The sequence below is a fragment of the Bos indicus x Bos taurus genome, chromosome 6 (genome assembly GCF_003369695.1).
Source record: "Bos indicus x Bos taurus breed Angus x Brahman F1 hybrid chromosome 6, Bos_hybrid_MaternalHap_v2.0, whole genome shotgun sequence".
In the NCBI taxonomy this organism is placed as follows: Eukaryota; Metazoa; Chordata; class Mammalia; order Artiodactyla; family Bovidae; genus Bos; species Bos indicus x Bos taurus.
Window position 1 is genome coordinate 59,169,360 of NC_040081.1, and position 19,978 is coordinate 59,189,337.

General features: G+C 39.0%; 1 protein-coding gene across 2 annotated transcripts in view; it reads right to left on the minus strand.

Annotated features, from left to right (window-relative positions):
• The window catches only part of PDS5A (PDS5 cohesin associated factor A), a 134,079-nt gene extending 114,538 nt beyond the window's left edge, over window positions 1–19,541 (minus strand). The window contains exons 1-2 of one of the 2 annotated variants that reach the window (XM_027544309.1): window positions 19,178–19,541; window positions 18,144–18,321 (exon numbers count right to left, since the gene is read on the minus strand). In XM_027544309.1, coding sequence (XP_027400110.1) covers window positions 18,144–18,281 — 138 coding nt within the window. In that variant the 5' untranslated portion in view covers window positions 18,282–18,321; window positions 19,178–19,541. Of the gene's footprint in view, window positions 1–18,143; window positions 18,322–18,968; window positions 19,062–19,177 lie in introns of those variants that run through there. The other variant, XM_027544310.1, reaches the window with a different exon arrangement.
• Window positions 19,542–19,978: the final 437 nt, after the last annotated feature.

Here is a 19,978-nt window from a genome sequence, read left to right on the forward strand (position 1 = left end):
GACTTCAAGTTGTAACTAAAAGCCTGTTAAGTACATATATGTGAAAACTTACATATTTCAACAAGGAACACCCACTACTGAATCATAAGAAATGTCAAGCTTTTCTTTCCTGTGCTACCAAAAGTTGTAACAAAAACATAGATCTACATTTCCAAGCTCAAACTGCAATTCCAGCAGAACTCTTAGGACCTCAACACACACACACACAGGTAATTTCCACATTTCAAAGTCCATTTTAAATTGCAGTTGAGGAACTTCCACCTAACTCTTCCACTGAAAGCTATTAGTATGAAATGTAATGAAAAGCTGAAAGGCAATTATCACGAGAAAAATATAAAATACTTCAATAAATGCTTTCCAAGCAATCAATATGCTCAATTAAAATCATATGTTCATAAGCTGACACCAATATTTAGGAGTGGCTATCTGTGAAAAAAATTTTTTAAATGAAGTATACCACATTTCATTACAGATCAGCATTAGTAGGTGAGCACTTGAAATCCATTTTGGTAAGTGGGAACATTAACTTTGAGGCCCAATTAAGTAAAATGTTAGCTCCACACCTCTTCCCTTAAAGAATTCCATTCTTCTTATCAGCAAACCTGTGTTACAAAAAAAGTACTGAATCACTATTATGTCTTCAATTTTGTTTTTTAAAAATAAAGTTCTGGGCTTCCTTGAACTCAGAGGTAAAGAATCTGCCTCTCAATGCAGGAGATACGGATTGGATCCCCAATCCAGAGATTCCACATGCCTCGGTGGAACCAAGTCTGTTCACCACTATTGAGTCTGTGCTCTACAGCCCGGGAGCCACCAACTATGGAGCCCACATGCCATAACTACAGAAACCCATGCATCCCAGAGCCAGTGTCCCACAACAAGAGAAGCTACTGCAGTGAGAAGCCTGCGCTGCACCGTAACTAGAGAGAAGCCCCTGCTCAGAACAACTAGAGAAAAGCCCATGCAGCAATGAAGACCCAGCACAGCCAAAAATAAACAAAAAAAATTTTTTAAGTTGTTTTGTGCAAATACTTACAGAGTTTTATTGACCCACAAAACATAAAATTCTTACTATCTGATTCTTTAAAGAAAATCCACCAATCTCAGGTATATACTGAAGACAAATGAGTCCTTACCACTACTAAAAACCATGTACATTATTCAAAGGAATGTTTCTTCATAAAAACAAAAAGTTATTAACCCAAATATCTATCAATAATTGTATGGGTAAGTAAATTCTAGTATACTCATACAGTGAAAATGAACCGCTGCAACCCAAAACAACATGGATGAAACTCAGACATAATATTTAGCAAAAAACTCAGACATAAGAGTGCATACTACATGATTTCTTTTATATGAAGTTTGATGGCAAGATGTACGCTGGTAAAGACCAGAAGGGTGTCTATCTCTGGGGAGGGGAATAGAAAGGCGCCTGCTATAGTGCCATTTTGATCTGGATAATGGCTATGTGTGTATACATATGTAAAAATTAATAATATGCTATACTTAAGGTTTATGAACTTTACAACATGTAAAAAATTACATATTTTAAAAAAGAGGAAACACACAGATAATATCACATACATTATCTCCCAAATCCCCATGACTTTACATTTTTCAGGCTGTATCTATGATTGAAGATAACAGAAGAAAAACACATAAACTTAAGAACAAACAATAGGAGGGATCCAATTTGCAGAACACAGAGAGAAATTATTGAAAAAGAGTGCCAGTGATCTGAGGGCATTATATAAAAAATATTTAACATATGTGTAAGTAGATCCTAGAAACAAAAAAGGGAGTAGAAGAAAAAAAACTCCAACGATATAAACGGCCAAAACGCTCCCAAATTTGCTAAAAGACATAAATGTATAGATCTAGGAAACTGAGTGATTTCAAAGCAGGACAAGTATCAGGTAAACACAAACCTCAGGGCATCACAGTGAAACTGCTGAACATCAAAGAAAAAGAAACACCACGAAAGCAGCCAGAAAAAAAGCCCACATTACATACAAGGAAACAAGAATACAAACTGCCACCAACTTCTCATCTGCAGCACTAGAGAACACAAGGCAGTGGGATTACATCGTTAAAGCACTGAAGCTATAAACTCAGAATTTTATATCCAAAAAGTAATATCCTTTAAAAATGAAGCTTAGGACTTCCCTGGTGGTCTAGTGGTTAAGAACCCACGGCCAATGCAGAGGACACAGGTTTGATCCCTGGTAAACAAAGACCCCACATGTCATGGGGCAACTGAACTCATGCACCATAACTACTGAGCTGGTGTGCTTGGAGCCTGTGCTCCACAACAAGAGAAACCATCGCGAAGAGAAGCACATGCCCTACAACTAGCAAGTACCTCCAACTACAGAAAGCCCACCCACAGCAATGAAACCTCAGTGTAGCCAAAGACAAATTATGCCTTCTGATCAAAATAAAATTAAACTAGGAATAATTAATAATCAGATATGTATACTTCAAATATTTGGGAATTAAGTCACACATTTCTAAATAATTCACAGGTCAAAGGAAAAAATCATAAAATGAGAAAATATTTCTAACTGAATGGTAATAAAAATATATCAAAATTAGTGAGATACAATTCAAAGTGTTTTGAAAGAAATGTATAGGCTTAAAAAGCCTCTATCAGAACAGCAGTTTTCTAACCAGGGTGATTCTGTCTCCCTGGAGACATCTGGCAAGGGCCTACCACTGTCATCTAGTGAGTACATCTGTCTGATGCTGCTAAACACCCAACAGTGCACAAGACATCCCTCCAAAACAAAGAACTATCTGGTATAAAATGTCCACAGTGCTAAGGCTGAGAAACTTGTATTAGAAAATCCAAACTACACTGAAGGAAAGAAATAAGAGCAGAAAACAAATAAGTAACAGAAAAATTAGCAGAGCCAAAACTGAGATTTTGAAGAGTTAACAGATAAGAAAAATCCTTTCTTAAATGATTAAATTTAAAAAAAAAGAGAATCAATATGAGAAATGCAACAGGGAATATAGCTATACATCTGATATATATTAAATGGTTAATAAATATTATAAACATCAACTTTATATGGATAAATTAAGCAATGTGGAAAGTATGGAGAAATTCTTTGAAAATAAAATGTTACCATACACTGTCAGTGGAATTATAAAACAGAACAACTATTTTGGGGAAAAGACTAGTAGCTGCTAACTAAATTAAAAATAACCTACTTTATGACTCCTGGGTCTTTAGCGGCTCAGATGGTAAAGACTCTGCCTGCAATACAAGAAACTCAGGTTTGATTCCTGGGTTGGAAAACCCCTTGGAGCATGGAATGGCTACCCACTCCATTCTCCAGTATTCTTGCCTGGAGAAATTCATGGACAGAGGAGGTTGGCAGGATACAGTCCATGGGATCACAAAGAGTTGGATATGACTAGGCAACTAACACTTTCACCTTATGACCCAATGACTGTACTCCTAGGCATTTACCCAACATAAACTAAGATATGTACAAGAGAAGACTTATATAGTAATATTTATAGTACTTTTATTCAAATAGCCTAAAATGTAAACAAGTTTCTTTCCATCAATATGAGAATGGTATAAAACAAACTGGTATAGGGATTTCCCTAGCAGTCCAATTGTTAAGTTTTCACACTTCTGTTGCAGGGGACCATGGGTTTGGTCCCTATTCTAGGAACTAAAATCCTTCATGCTGCCAGCACAGCACAACAAACAAAAACAACAACAACAAAAACAAATTGTTATATTCATACAGCAGTCTACTACTTAGCCACGAACAGGTACTAACTAATGAAAAAGTAACCCAGGTTTAAAAAATTAAAGTTGTGGATGCCTCTATAGGAGTGATACAGGAGCATATAAGTTAAACAAGCAGGGTGACAATATACAGCCTTGACGTACTCCTTTTCCTATTTGGAACCAGTCTGTTGTTCCATGTCCAGATCTAACTGTTGCTTCCTGACCTGCATACAGATTTGCTTCTGTTAGGTCCATACCATTTCTGTCCTTTATAGAGCCCATCTTTGCATGAAATGTTCTCTTGGTATCTCTAATTTTCTTGAAGAGATCTCTAGTCTTTCCCATTCTATTGTTTTCCTCTATTTCTTTGCATTGATCACTGAGTCAATGTTTACTGAGCCTCCTGTTTTAGAAAAAGTAAAACTATCATTAGTAACATTTATAAGTACTTCCAACTCTTATCTCTCCTTGCTATTCTTTGGAACTCTGCATTCAAATGGGTATATCTTTCCTTTTCTCCTTTGCCTTTAGCTTCTTTTCTCAGCTGTTTGTTTTTATGCCTGCTAACATCCATTCTGCAGACTATGAGTCAAAGAGTAATTCTGACTTTTAAGGTTTATTATTTAAAGCTTAATATTAACATTTTGTAGGTTACAGTGATTTCTCTGATGGATCTGGGCAAAGCAGACTGAAAACCTTCTGGAAAGGATTAATCATCTTGCATGCTTTTAAGAACACTGGTGATTTATGGGAAGAGGTCAAAATATCAACATTAACAGGACTTTGGGAAAAGTTGAATCCAAACCCTCACTGATGACCTTGAATGGTTCAAGACTTCAGTGGAGGAAATAACTGCAGATGTGGTGGCTTTACTAATTTTACAGTGCTACATGAAGTCTCTTCAATTCAACAAACATCTGAAATTACAGAAAATTAAACATGGCCACTGAACTTAATTTTCACATATTAAAACAATTTGGCATCAAATTACTATTGATGTTTACTTGAATTCCTACCACAGCAATTCTAGGAAATTTTGGAAAAAATGCACTAAATATATGTGATAAAAATCTAATTCATATTATAATGAGCTAGCATATAAAATTCTACTAACCACTCTACTAACTGTCAGCAACCAACAGATTTATTCAGACAATATCAATTAGAAACGATTACTGTTCAACTGCAAGATCAAACCAGTCAATCCTAAAGGAAATCAATCCTGAACGTTCATTCGAAGTACTGACACTGAAGCTCCAATACTTTGCCACTTGATGCAAAGGAACCAACTCATTAGAAAAGACCCTGATGATGGGAAAGATTAAAGGCAGGAGGAGAAGGGGACGACAGATGACGAGATGGTTGGATGGCATCACTGACTCAATGCACGTGAGTTTGAGCACACTCTGGGAGATGGTGAAGGACAGGGAAGTCTGGCATGCTGCAGTCCATGGGGTTGCAAAGAGTTGGACATGACTGAGCAACTGGACAACAACACTGTTCAACCAAAGATACTATCTGGTCTGGACATGAGGATAAAAAAACTCTACAAACTGGCCTCAAAGAAAGGGTGGCATTCATGTTCTTAAAAAACTCTTTGGCCCTTACCTTTGCTAATCATGCAAAATCACAATGTAGACACATCACTCTTCAGCTCTATTTTTCTTTTTTAAATCAAATTCCTCTCTTTGGCATTTAAGGATTTTACAAATTTCATCAGTATCTTCCACTAGTTTTTCCTTCCAACTACTCTCTTTGGGATGCTTTAGCTCTATCAAAACTATTCTTCTCATTTTCTTCAAACACACCAAGCTTGCCTCTCAGTCTTTGTCCCTACCATTCATTTCTTTGAACCGTTTCACCACCTATTTGCTTACCAAAGTCTAAGCCTTCAAATCCCAGTTCCACTGTCAACTTTTCCATGAAACTTTTCCTTACCCCTAAAATTCTGAGTATCTTTTTATCCAAAGAAACAGAACCCATCCTAGCACATAATTGGCATTTAACTTATGGTTAAGTTTTAGGATAAGCTCAAATATCCTTCATATAAATGGAAATCTATTTCAGTGTTATTCCTAGTATAAGTCTGGTTTCCCCTAATGGACTCATGATGTTTATCACTACTAATCACAGTGTCCTAGTTTTGGTGGAAGTTTTACGTGTTTGATCTTAAAAATTATTTTATAACATTAAAAACAACACAAACACACACACATATAAGATGGTAGCTTCCAACTTTTAAAATATCACATAATATTCAAAAAAAGATCTAATATTTGTAATCTCCAAAGGCTGAGGACCCTGTATTTAGGCATGTCTGTAACTGTATAGAAGTGTACCAGTTGGGAAGATCTGTACTTAATGTAAAAAACCAAATGCCAATAGCAATGGAAAGAAATTTAGTAAACTCTTTCCTTATTTTGTGTTTAGCTTTCTATTTCAATCGTTATCTAGAAACTTCTTGATTTGTTGTCTTGGAGCAAATAAAAACTTGTTAGGCTTTTATATCATGTATAAACTCCACTTATCTTTCTGACCATGGAATTCAACTGGACATACTTCCATATGCCAACAACCTCAGCCAAAGTAGTATTTAAATAATTAACTCTGAAAATAGAAACTAACAAGAATAAAATTCATTTTAATGCTTTAAGCCTAGTTGCCTACTGTGAGCACAAATCAGTTTTTGCCTTGGACATCTATGGATATCTGATATTGGGAAAATAAATTATGGTACTGGCATTCTACATATCAATGTTATTTATTTCATGTATGATTTTTAATAGGCATTCACCTTAATGTCTATTTAATTCAAGGTCTTGAATGAAGATCTAAGTGAGGCTTGTTGATTTCAACATCATCTCTGTTACTAAAATTTTGTCTCCATCTCTACCTTCATTCTGTAAATAAACTTTTTAAAAAGCTACTCAATTCCATTTGAGTTTTTAATGAAATCTAAATAGGGTTCTTATCCCTTTGAACCTCAATGTAGCACTTAAATAATCATTCTTAAAAAGAATTTGTTTTGTTGCCAGGAGGCAATAAAATGGCTTTTCTGGGCAACATGTTAATTCACTAATTTAAAAGTAGGCATCACTTGACAATACATTACTGAGAGCTTGGGCACTTATACTTGCTGGTAAAAGAACAAAATGGTACAACCAGTATGAAGGGGAATTTAACCACCTGTAACAAAATCACTCATAAAGGTACCCTTTGGTTCAATAATCCCATTCCTAGGCATTTACCCTGATGATACACTTGCACAAGTACAAAACAATGTGTACCAAGGTTATTTGTTTTAGCATTACTTTTAATAGGAAAATATTACAAATAATCTAAAATCAACACTGAGAGATTAGTTAAATAAAACTAGGGTACCTCTACACACATAGAATACTATAGCATCATGAAAATGAATAAAAGAAGATTTCCAGATATGGTGTCATTGCTAAGATATATTGGGTAAAAACAAAAGTACAATAGAGTATATATGGTAGTCTATCTTTTGAGAAGAAGAGAAGTAACACAGAAAGAAAGGATCAACCAGAAACTAATGGAAATGATTATCTACAGAGAGAAGGTGTGTGGAAATGCAGTGGAAGGAATAAGGATGGAAGACTTCTGAGAAGTAGTTTTTCAATAGTTCTGACTCTTGAACCAAGTAAAAATTAAAAAAAAAAAAAAAAAAGAATGAACAATGTAATTTCTAAAACTGAATACAGACACTTCTACAACTAAACAATAAAACAAATAACCTGATTAAAAAATGGATAAAGAAAAAAAATGGGTAAAGAACTTAATTGGAGAAGGGAATGGCAACCCACTCCAGTATTCTCACCTGGAGAATTCCATGGACAGGGGAGCCTGACAGGCTGCAGTCCATGGGACTGCAAAGAGTCAGACACAACTCAGCAACTCATACATACATACATACAGGACTTAAATATATATTTTTCTAAAAAAGATACACAAACAGCCAATAAGCATGAAAAGATGCTCAACATCACCAATTGTTGGGGAAATACAAATCAAAACCACAGTAAGACATTACCTCATATCTGTTAGGATGGCCACTATCAAAACCACAGAAGACAAGTACTAACATGGAGCAACTGGAATTCTGGTGTACTACTAGGTGAAATGTAAAATGAAGCAGCCATTATCGAAAACAGTATGGAGGGGAGTTCCCCGAAAATGTTTAGATAAAATTACCATATGATCCTGCATTCCCAGCAATACATATATACACAAAAGAACTGAAAACAGGATCTCAAAAGAGATACATGCACATCCATGTTAACTGCAGCACTGCTCACGATACCTGAAAGGTGGATCTTTCTACATTTCCATTAATGGATAAAGAAATGTGGTGGATACACACAATGGAATACTAGCCTTAAAAAAGAAGGAAATGCTGTCATATGCTACAACATGGATAAACCTTGAGGACTTTATACTAAGTGAAATAAGCCAGTCACAAAAAGACAAATAGAATATGATTCCACACTTATATGTGAGGTATCTAAAGTAGTCAAACTCTTAGAGACCAAAAGTAGAATAGTGGCTACTATGGGCTAAAGGGATCACAGAAGAAAGGGGACTTGTTCTGTGGGTATAGTTTCAGTCTTACATGATGAAAATGTTCCAGAGATCTACTGTATTGACAATGTGTGTACAGTTGACACTACTGTACTGTCAACACTTAGAAGTGGTTAAGATGGTAAATTTTGTTACCAATAAAGAGTCAAGCAAGGATTATACTCATCAGTAGAAATGAAGAGTCAACAAATGTGTGTGCACATATAATTGAATACAAACAGAAAACCAATTGTATAGAAAACTGATTAACAACCATTCAGACAAAAAAATTCCAATTCAAATAACTAATGAGCATGGTTCTCTATGCAATCTTAATTTGACAGAAAGAACTGCAAAGAAACCTTGCAAGGGTTACTGAAATAGTAGTTCTGAATTTTTTTGTGTTTATAGTAGCACCTTATAGTAGAGTAGTATAAATAAATTTACCAGAGTTAAGAGAAATTAGGATTTATAGTGTAAGAGAAGGCTGATGGAGGAAGTTTAGAAAACGTTCCGATACTGGATTTCAACTGAAAGTGGCCAATGAACTCATGATTTAAAGTATATATATGCCCTAGCTGTACATACTGAAAGACCTGAAGAAATTACATATCTAACAATAATGTGAACACAATGGCCATTCCAAGGCCTTGGTTTATAAACACCACTCTCCACTAAAATGGAAATAAGGTTCTTCGGAAAAAATCTATCCAAATCTGGGGAAGGGAAGCACAAGGTGAACATCTTGTACCAGAAATCAAAGAAGTGCTCAAAGACTCATAGAAAGACATGTCAAAAAGACACCAGATGTTTGAAAAGACAGGAAAGCAAGGATGCTCATCTGGGACAATCTGACTCTCAAAAGGAATAAAATGGACTATAAGGCACTGAACAAAGAATCTATGAGTGATTTTGTTTTTTAAACAGGGGCAGGGTCTTCTCTACAGAAGAATGCCAGCTAATACAGGTGAAAGGAATGATAGAATCAAAAAGGGCAATATTTTATAACCATCAAAGTGGGTGCTAAAACAGTTGAGTAAGGACTTCCCTGGTGGTCCAGTAGTTAAGAATCTGCCATCCAATGCAGGAGACACAGGTTTGATCCCTGGTCAGGGAAGATTCCATATGCTTCAGAGCAACTAAGCCCACTGACCAGAACTACTGATGTCCAAGTGCCCTAGCCTGCACACTGCAACTAGAGAGCAGCTCCCACCTACGACAACTAGAGAAAGCCCGCATGCAGCAACGAAGACCCAGTGCAGCCAAAAATAAAATAAATAAAAGTTCACTGTTTTTAAAAAAAGTTAAGAATGGTCGGGAGAAGTACGTTTACAATGCAGAGCTGGCCAACTGTACCCAAGTGATCAAACTTAGCATAGTCAATATAACAAAATTTGGCATTACATGCCTCCTGATATGATGCAAAGGTAACTATATACCACTGATTGCATAGTACACTTGCAAAAAAGGTTCAACTTGAATCTAAGCATAAGGAAATGAGAAAAAACAGATTACTAACTCTTGTAGGACAAATGCTTCAAAAAATGTCATGAACAACACTCCCCCCAAAAATGAGAGGCCTTTCTAGATTAAAGGAGACAAAAGAGACATGATAAATGCATGGGATCCTATATTGGAAATTGGACAGAGGAAGAAAAATTCAATTTTTTTCCGTTTAAAAAAATTTTATTTATTTTAAATGAAACAAAGATGAATATTTTTAATAATAAAAGGTACAATTTCACAAGGAAGATAGATATCATATACCATTAGACTTTAACAACAAAGAAAAAAGATATGAAAAATTCAATTTTGAAATAATAAGTTTTAGGGCAATTGAGAGAATTTTATTATGGACAGTAAAACAGATATCATTATGTCGATGTTAAATTCCTAGAGTATGATAATGATCATTGTTATAAAGTAAGAGAATGTCTTTAGACTAAGACATTAGCTTATACTAAGACTGCTGACGCATTCAGAGGTGGAATCTCAAGATGTATGCAAGTAACTTTCCAACAAAATAGTGTGTTACACCTATCTCCCTCCACGTGTGTTTGTGTGTGTGTGCATGAAAGCAAAAGTGACAAAATGTTAACAACTAGTGAATCTAAGTGAAGGGATATGAGTGTTTAAGGTGCAATGTTTCCAAAATTTTTAGAGGGATAAAATGTCTCAAAAGAAGATATTAAAATGGGTTAAAAAAAAAAAAAAAAAAAAGAGAGAAGGAGGGATCATCATTATGATTGACCAGTAGTACTTTCTAGTAAGAATTCAAGTAATATAATAAACAAGTTCTAGGATCAAATCATGAGCCTCCTTCATAATTTTTCCCGAACTAGCATATAAAGAATTCCTACAACTTTTTTCTTACAGTAACTTGTTACAGCAATTTAGTAAAATACATTTTACAGATCCAGCAAATTCGCTGAAAGTATAAACTGTTGCTTTTTGAGATTAAATGTTTTTCAAATGCATGAATGTAACTACAAAGTGTAGTATCCTTTGATTTGTTGTGAGAGCTCCTATGGTAGATTAAAGACAGTTACAAATTCTTTTCTACTTCTTCCATTGAGAAGTTAGGTCAATTTTTCTCCCCTTGAATGCGAGCTGGGCTATGAATACGTTAAACAGTAGAGTAAGGTAGAAACGTCAAGGCCAATTCTGAATAAAGTCTTTTAAAAGTGCTGACAAATTCCTCCGGAGTGTCTTGGAAAACTGAGCTCAACTACCCTGCTGGAGAGACCATGTGGAGAAGCCTTAACACTACATAATACCCAGGAAGAAGGGCCCAGTTGAGTCCAGCCTTTCAGCTGTTCCTACCATGGCACCAAGTGTTTGAGAGAAGCCAGTGTGTACACATTAGACCAGTCTAATCACCAGCTGAATACCACTGAGGGACCCTCGTACATAATGTGGAGCAGAAAGCCAAGTCTGGCCCAAATTTCTGATCCACAAAACTGTGAGATAGGAAGAAAAGTTGCTGACTGTAGGTAAAAGGTGGAAGCCACCCAAGTGTCCATCAAAGAATGAAAGGATGAACAAAAGGTGTTATATATGTGAATTCTGACACATACTGCAAGAACAGATAAACCTGAAGACATTATGCCAAGTGAATAAGCCAGTCACAAAAGCAGCAATATGATCCCATTTATACAACAGAGGATGAGATGGTTGGATGGCATCACCGACTCAATGGACGTGAGTCTGAGTAAACTCCGGGAGTTGGTGACGCAGCCTGGCATGCTGCAGTCCGTGGGGTCGCAAAGAGTTGGACACAACTGAGCAACTGAACTGATACAAGGCTCCTAGAGTAGTCAAATTCATAAAGACAGGAAGTAGAAAGTGGTCGCCTGGGCTGGGGGAAGTGGGAAATAGCGTTCTAGTTTAATGGGTTCAGAGTTCAGGAAAGGATGATGAAAAGTTTTGAATGGATGGTGACGAGGCTGCACAACAATGTGAATGTACTTATGGCACTGAGCTCAGTTCAGTCACTCAGTTGAGTCCGACTCTTTGTAGTCCCATGGACTGCAGCATGCAAGGCTTCCCTGTCCTTTACCAACTCCTGGAGCTTGTTCAAACTCATGTCCATCAAGTCGGTGATGCCATCCAAACACCTCATTCTCTGCAATGCCCTTCTCTTTTTGCCTTCAATTCTTCCCAGCATCAGTCTTTTCCAATGAGTCAGTTCTTCGCATCAGGTGGCCAAAGTATTGGAGCTTCAGCTTCAGTCCTTCCAATGAATATTCAGGACTGATTTCCTTTAGGATGGACTGGTTGGATCTCCTTGCAGTCCAAGGGACTCTCAAGAGTCTTCTCCAACACCACAGTTCAAAAGCATCAATTCTTTGGCGCTCAGCTTTCTTTATTATCCAACTCTCACATCCATACATGACCACTGGAAAGACCATAGCTTTGACTAGATGGACCTTTGTCGGCAAAGTAATGTCTCTGCTTTTAAATATGCTGTCTAGATTGTTCATAGCTTTTCTTCCAAGGAGCAACTGTCTTCTAATTTCATGGCTGCAGTCATCATCTGCAGTGATTCTGGAGCCCCCCAAAATAAAGTTTCTGTTTCCATTGTTTCCCCATCTATTTGCCATGAAGCAATGGGACCAGATGCCATGATCTTCGTTGTTTGAATGTTGAGTTTTAAGCCAACTTTTTCACTCTCCTCTTTCACTTTCATCAAGAGGGTCTTTAGTTCCTCTTTGCTTTCTGCCATAAAGGTGGTGTCATCTGCATATCTGAGGTTATTGATATTTCTCCCAGCAATCTTGATTCTAGCTTCTGCCTCATCCAGCCCATCATTTCACATGATGTACTCTGCATATAAGTTAAATAAGCAGGGTGACAATACATAGCCTTGACATACTCCTTTCATGATTTGGAACCAATCAGTTGTTCCACGTCTGGTTCTAACTGTTGCTTCTTGATCTGCATACAGTTTTCTCAGGAGGCAGGTGAGACGGTCTGGTATTCCCATCTCTTGAAGAATTTTCTACATTTTATTGTGATCCACACAGTCAAAGGCTTTGGTGTAGTCAATAAAGCAGATGTTTTTCTGGAACTCTCTTTCTTTTTTGATGATCCAGTGGATGTTGGCAATTTGATCTCTGCTTCCTCTCCCTTTTCTAAATCCAGCTTGAATATCTGCAAGTTCACGGTTCACGTACTATTGAAGCCTTGCTTGGAGAATTCTGAGCATTACTTTGCTAGCATGTGAGATGAGTGCAATTGTGCAGCAGTTTGAACATTCTTTGGCATTGCCTTTCTTTGAGATTGGAATGAAAACTGGCCTTTTCCAGTCCCGTGGTCACTGCTGAGTTTTCCAAATTTGTTGGCATATTGAGTGCAGCATTTTCACAGCATCATCTTTTAGGATTTGAAATAGCTCAACTGAAATCCATTACCTCCACTAGCTTTGCTCGTAGTGATGCTTCCTAAGGCCCACTTGACTTAGCACTGCAGGATGTCTGGCTTTAGGTGGCAATCACACCATCATCTTATCTGGGACATGAAGATCTTTTTTGTATAGTTCTTCTGTGTATTCTTGCCACCTCTTCTTAATATCTTCTGCTTCTATTAGGTCCATAACATTTTTGTCCTTTATTGTGCCCATCTTTGCATGAAATGTTCCCTTGGTATCTCTAATTTTCTTGAAGAGATCTCTAGTCTTTTCCATTCTATTGTTTTCCTCTATTTCTTTGTTATTGATCGCTGAGGAAGGCTTTCTCATCTCTCCTTGCTATTCTTTGGAACTCTGCACTGCACTTTGGAACTATGGCACTGAACTATACACTTAAAGATGATTAAAATAGCAAATTTTATATGTATTTTATTTACCACAATAAGGTTTTTACAAGTTCCTGTTTTAAACTATTAGGTTTAGGGGTAGCTTGTTACACACCAGCTGATAACTAGAACAGTTCCTCTATGCAAATGGAAATTTAAAATAAAAGCTGTACTGCATGAAGCATTACTTCACAAATGTATACTGGCCAGATATTAGGACTTCATTTTAAGAAATCTTGCCTCTCCATTTCTTATTTTCTTAGCACAATCTTCTGCAATACATTTATTAAAATAAAATATACAGACGAAATCCAGACTTGAAATTATACACTACCTATAAAATTAGCATACCACGTGGCAAGTAGGAATAATTAAAAAATCACTTATGCAAGTGAAAATGATTATAACCCAATCAAGTATTTCTGAGGTCCACCTGAGGTGAAGGAAAAGGAAAGAATTCATGGTCTTCCTGCCATCTATTCTTCCCCTCTTCCAACCTAGGTTCTTATGAGAAAAGGGAGTGTTCCACCTAAATCAAGCCTACCATATCTTAACTCATATTAAAGTATCCCACAGGCCAGACTACAGAAAGCAGAAGTGAGAGCATGGGGAAGAGGGAGAATGACAGACACAAAGAGAAAGATTATAGAAAAATACAAAGAAAACACGGAAGTAACACCTAGTGGGAGAAAAATGGGGGACATTTTCAGAATAATAAAACTCTATTATTTAATCTTTCCTAATTCTTAGCATCAAGGTAGTAAGTATTTGGGGTATGGAGTTGTAGCTAGAGACCTGTCTGGGGCACTGAACTCTGAAAGCAGGTAATAGAAATGGATATAAGTAACAAACTTCATCCTAATACCTACCTTCCTTTAAAAACCAAGGCTTTTAGGGCCTCCCACTCAGAAAATAGCAGGAACAGAAGAAAAAATAATATGTAGCATATAGCCTTGTAATACGTGACCTGAGATAGACTGTATAACAGCCCATGGGCAGAAGCACTTAATGGAATTTGTACAATACTGTTTATAGGTGTATCTTGAATGTGTTACAAAACTTATAAGACAGGACTCCTACATTCGTTTCAGAATCCTTACTTAAACAGGAGGAAGGATATTTGTGAACTACATATCTTGACGCTTAATGTAACACTGGTATTAAAAAATGTCTGCTATCCTTTCAAACAGGTAACTTTTATATGGCTTTTAATATTTCTATAACTGATCTAAATAACAAAATCATTAATGACAGTTTTCAGCTTTATGTTACTAGGGTTGGTCACAACCTCTCAGAATCAGTTTCTTTATTTGGAAAATTTGAACAAAACCAAATAACTTATAAGCTACCTTCTAGTTCTAAAATTATAAATATCTACTTTATCATCTCTAGTATGCAATCTCAGATAAAGTACTTAGTTGCAATTCAAAATATTTTCAAGTCATCCTTCATTTTCAAAAATAAGAATACTTCTCTAAACCAATATTAATACATATTATTTATTCATTCATTCAACAAATATATGTTGAGCACCTAACTGTAGGGTTCCCAGGTGGTGCAGTGGTAAAAAATCCACCTGCCATAGAGGACACACAGGGGATGCAGGTTCAATCCCTGGGTCAGGAAGATACCCTGGAGTAGGAAATGGCTACCCACTCCAGTATTTCTGCCTGGGAAATTCCATGGCCAGAGGAGCCTGATAGGTTACATTCATGGCATCGCCAAGAGCTGGACATGACTGAGCACACACACATACAAACTAAGCACTGGGAGGATACACAAGTAAACAAACAGATGTGGTATTCATGAAGCTTACAGAGAAGCTGAGGACACAAACCAAATAAACACAAGCATAAATGTAATATCACATCTGTAACAAGTGACATGAAGGGATTAAAAGAGCATATAACAGGAAATCTAAGAGATTTCCCTTAATGAAATGGGAGGAAGAGTACGTATATGGGTTACATAATTTAAAATCTGTCTAGGCAGAAATGAACATGGCATGTTTAAGGAATTGACAGAATGGTAGTGTAATAGATGTAAAAACAAGAGTAGTTCCTTGAAAATAGACATGAAAACTTATAAAATACAAAAGTATGTCTTAGCTTTTTCAAAGACATACTCTAAGAATTACTTTCAAGAAACCTTGAAAGCATCACAATAGTTTCTCTCTAATGTTAAGAACACAAAATGCTGTCCCATATTTCCCGGCAAAAGACCAAGTTAACTCTCAATGATTCCCTTCCCCTTTTCATTTTACTGTTTTCCACTGCATGATAAAAATCACAGCTTCCTTGATCAACTTCCTTTAGATTCCTTACAAGAAAGCAGCCGTAAGAATAAAAAGTTACATGATGCTATTGCCCTGGCTCTGCCACTAACCAGTCCCATGACTGATCTTGGTAAATGTTATTTGGCCACTTTGGGTCTAACTTTTATTATTTGTGAAATAAAAGGAGTTCTGGAATTTCTTTTAGAATCCTTCTAAATGTTAAATGCTTGTTCCATTCTCAAAAAATGAAGAAAATGGACTAAACACCTCTGAATTCTACTGACCAGGGTTTTACTAGACTTTAAGCCCTCTTCCTCACAATATTTAACACTGTTGCTATAATAAACTACTGAATTTATACAAGTTACCCACAAATAACACAAAAATTATCAAAAATATAGTTAGATATTATTTAAAATCTATACTAGTAAGACAGTAATACTTTTACTAAACATGGATCCCTAAAAAGTACAGCGTGCATTGGTGGTACAGTGGTGAGCATAGCTCCTTCCTAAAAAGTACAAAGTCAAAATCGCCTTACAAAGGCAGGAGGAAGACAAAATTATAAGAATTCTTGAAAAAACAGCATTTTAGCAATAGGACATTCAAATTGATTAATATGTATATCAAATTTAACTTCCAAAAGACCTGATAACAAATGAATATTCTAACCATATGCTCATTCTAGACTGTCAATTTAGTTAAAAAATACTTCTGACATTTAATCTACTTTCAAACAGAAGATGTATATACAATCATAACTTTTTAAAAACCAGATTATCCATCACCAGAATTCAAGGTTTCCATATTCTTAATATGAAAATAATAGAAAGATCTACGATTTTACTTAATCTGTATTTCATAATTCATATTTCAGCATCTCAAAAATTTAAAACAATAATAGTACAACCTTAAGAAGCATCAATTAAGCACCCCCACTTCATATACAATCTTTAGTATCAAGATTTATTTTGATATAAGGTATTGTGTCCTATTCTTTTCAAATGGGCAGCAAATTGTAGGATCCAACTAGATTTTTGAAAACGAACTACAGGAACACTTTTAAATATTAATCACTCACAACACTGTAAACATTTACCAGGCACTATACTAAGTTCTAACAGCAAAGGGGCAAGATTATTTTCTAAAATACATTTCAACAAGTTGCCCAAGGGGAAGACTGGCAAGGTGCCAATATTGTTGCTTTCCTCACCTTCCACACACTCCCAACTGATCAGTAGAACTCTGAAATGTCTCTTGGATTGTTCCCTATCTCTCTATTCCCACTATCATAGCCCCACTTCATGATTTCAACATCTTTGACCTAGACTACAGTTTAACAGTCTCCTAGCTGGACTCCCCGTCTCCAGTCTTCTCCTATTTCAATCCAGCCCCCAACGGTGACCAAAAAAAAATGTCTTCAGCACTGCCAAATGTTCCTTAGGGGTCAAAGATGCCATGGTTGAGAATTACTGCATCAAGCTGATCCCTTAATAAGAGTAACACTTACTCTGTAAGGCTGTGGCCACAATCTATAAGCATGCAACAGAAAACAAAAAATTAACTTACCTAAAGGTTGAAACTTACAACCTTCACGTTAGGACCACCATGTTTAAAAATAAGCTGACGCCTTATAAAATAAGCCATAATCACTGTCCCTAAAACCCCTTTGAACATGTGGAAATAAGCCATCACTCTACTTCAAGCCTTTTTGAAAAGTTAGTACTTTCTGTTAAAGTTTAATCATACTACTTACATATTTAAGTTTTTGGATATTAGAAAATTGTGATAATTTTTAAAATGCATTTTGCACTTATATCAGTCTCCTAGAAGCTGATGAAAACCTTCCTAGGCAAATTATTGCCTACCTTTAAAGCTGCAAGCTACTTTGAATAGTATTCTCAAAAATATTCTAGACAAAAAAACTTAAAAAATACTCGAGTTTTTATACTTAGAGAAAAAAACAGTAAAATTAAAAAATATCACATACATAACCCTTTTAATTTCCCATAATGATTATGTCCTTAACAGAGATACTATTCAAAGATACAGCCAAGACAGAACAATACCTTTCAGAGGACGTAAAAGAAAAGACGTAAAATATCTTAAAAACAAAACAAAACAAAACCCTGGTAGGTGAAACTTAAGGCCAGACCCAGCAGAGCAGTAATACCCCAAGACAGAGCACCTCCGACCACAAACGTCTGAAGTGTGAACATTCTGTCCAGAGAAACTTACCTTCAGTCGTTTGATCATTTCGTCCGTGGTGATCTTGTCGGTGATCTCCTTTACCCCCGGAGGGTAAGCGATCTTCCCGTCGGCACTCACGACGCCACAGAGGGCAGTGGCAGGCTTGGGCTGCGCGGTGAAGTCCATCCTGGGGGACAACTTTTCCTTCACAGTCCTCTACCGGCCTCTATCGGTCAGAAAACAAAAGTTCAGCGGGAAAGGGGCGACTTTGTAACCTCTTTTTTCATTTCAAAAATCCTAATCTGCAAAGGATCCTTTCTCCAGGGAGGCCGGGGGCTCGGCGGCTGCCCCCCTACCCGCTCGTTCCCGGGGCTTAGACCCTGGTGGCCGCCTTGCCGCCCCCACCCACGCGGGCCCCGCCAACCCGGGGCCCTCCGGGCTCCCCGGCACCGGCGGCCGCGGGAAGCGCCGAGCAGAGCCAGGAGTTTCCCATTCCTCCTTTCACAATGAAATCCCACCCCCAATCACCGAGGTCCGAAGTTTGGAGGCTTTGAGAGCCCAGCGAGGCCCCTAAGGCCCCGGCTCGGTCAGAGAGAAGCCTTGAATCCCCACCCGGCCGGTCCCCTCCGGGAAAGGAGACGCGAGGCCTATAGGGCTCGGCTTAGGCCGCAAAACTAGGGACCCAACGGGACCTACACGCAACGGCGGCTCCTGGGAACCTACGCCCTTGCCGGGCAAAGCTTCGGGACCCTGGGTGTCCTCGCCACACTCCCGCCCCTCCCGTGTCTCGGTCCCTCACCCCCGCGGGAGGGGAAAACAAGCTGCCCTCCACCCCGAACCCCAAGCCAGGAAGCGGCTGACGCGGCTCCGCACTTCACATTTTGTTCCTTCAACTTCGGCTCAGGGACCCCGGAGGATTCTCTCGCCCCCGGCCACTCGGCGCAGTCCGGTGCCGCCGAGGCCTTATCAGCACCTCCAGGCAGCCCCGCCGGGCCTCAGTCCTGCGCCCCCCCTCTCCGGTCTCCCCTTCCGTCCCCTCCCTCCCCAGCCGAGGGCGGGAGCCGAGCCGCCGCCGCCTTTACCTCCTCCTCATGCGGGCGGAAGGTGCATCGAGCGCCCGGGCCTCTGTCAGGTGGTTGCGCCGCCGCCCCTCTCCGGGCTGCACACAAAGCGGCTCCGCGGGTCCCGCCGCCGCCGCCGCCCGCCCCGGAGCGGCGCTGGGGCTGGCGGTGCCGAGGAGGAGCAGTCGCCGCGGGGGGAGACGCGGGGCGAGTGAGAGCTGGGCGGGGAGACACTGCCGCTCTCCGTCTGCCAGAGGAAGAGCAGCCTCGGAGAAGGCTCCTCCGGGAGCGTGTGCGCGTGTGTCCGCCCCGGACCCCGGCTGCCCGCCCGCCAGCACCTCGCGCCGGCCGGGTCCTCCGACCCGGACCCGGACGCCCCTAGCAGCGGCGCGCGCGCGGCCGTCCGTGCTCCCGGCAGCCGGCGCCTCTCGCACACACCGACGGGTCACGCGAGCGGTGCGAGAGCACGCGAGAGCAGGGAGCGCGCCTCACTCCCGCCCCTTCCTCCGCCGGCCTTGCCTCCGCCTCCCTCGGGCCTCAAGCGGCGGCGCGCGGGGCAAACAGCGCCGCCACCCGGTTGGCGCCAAGACCTGCCGCACCGAGCGCCTTCGGGAGGACCGGACCCAAACGGCGAGCAGAGGAGGAGCCTGGCTGGCGGGAAGCGACCGGGCGCCCACGGCCTTTTGGGGCCAAGTTGGATGAACGGAGTTTATTACCGTTTGCCGCGGAGATGAGTTCATGACTTTTGGGATTCATCCTGAACGACGTGGATGGAAATGGTTGAAAAATGGTTAATTACTCGGTGATAATAAACTGATTTCC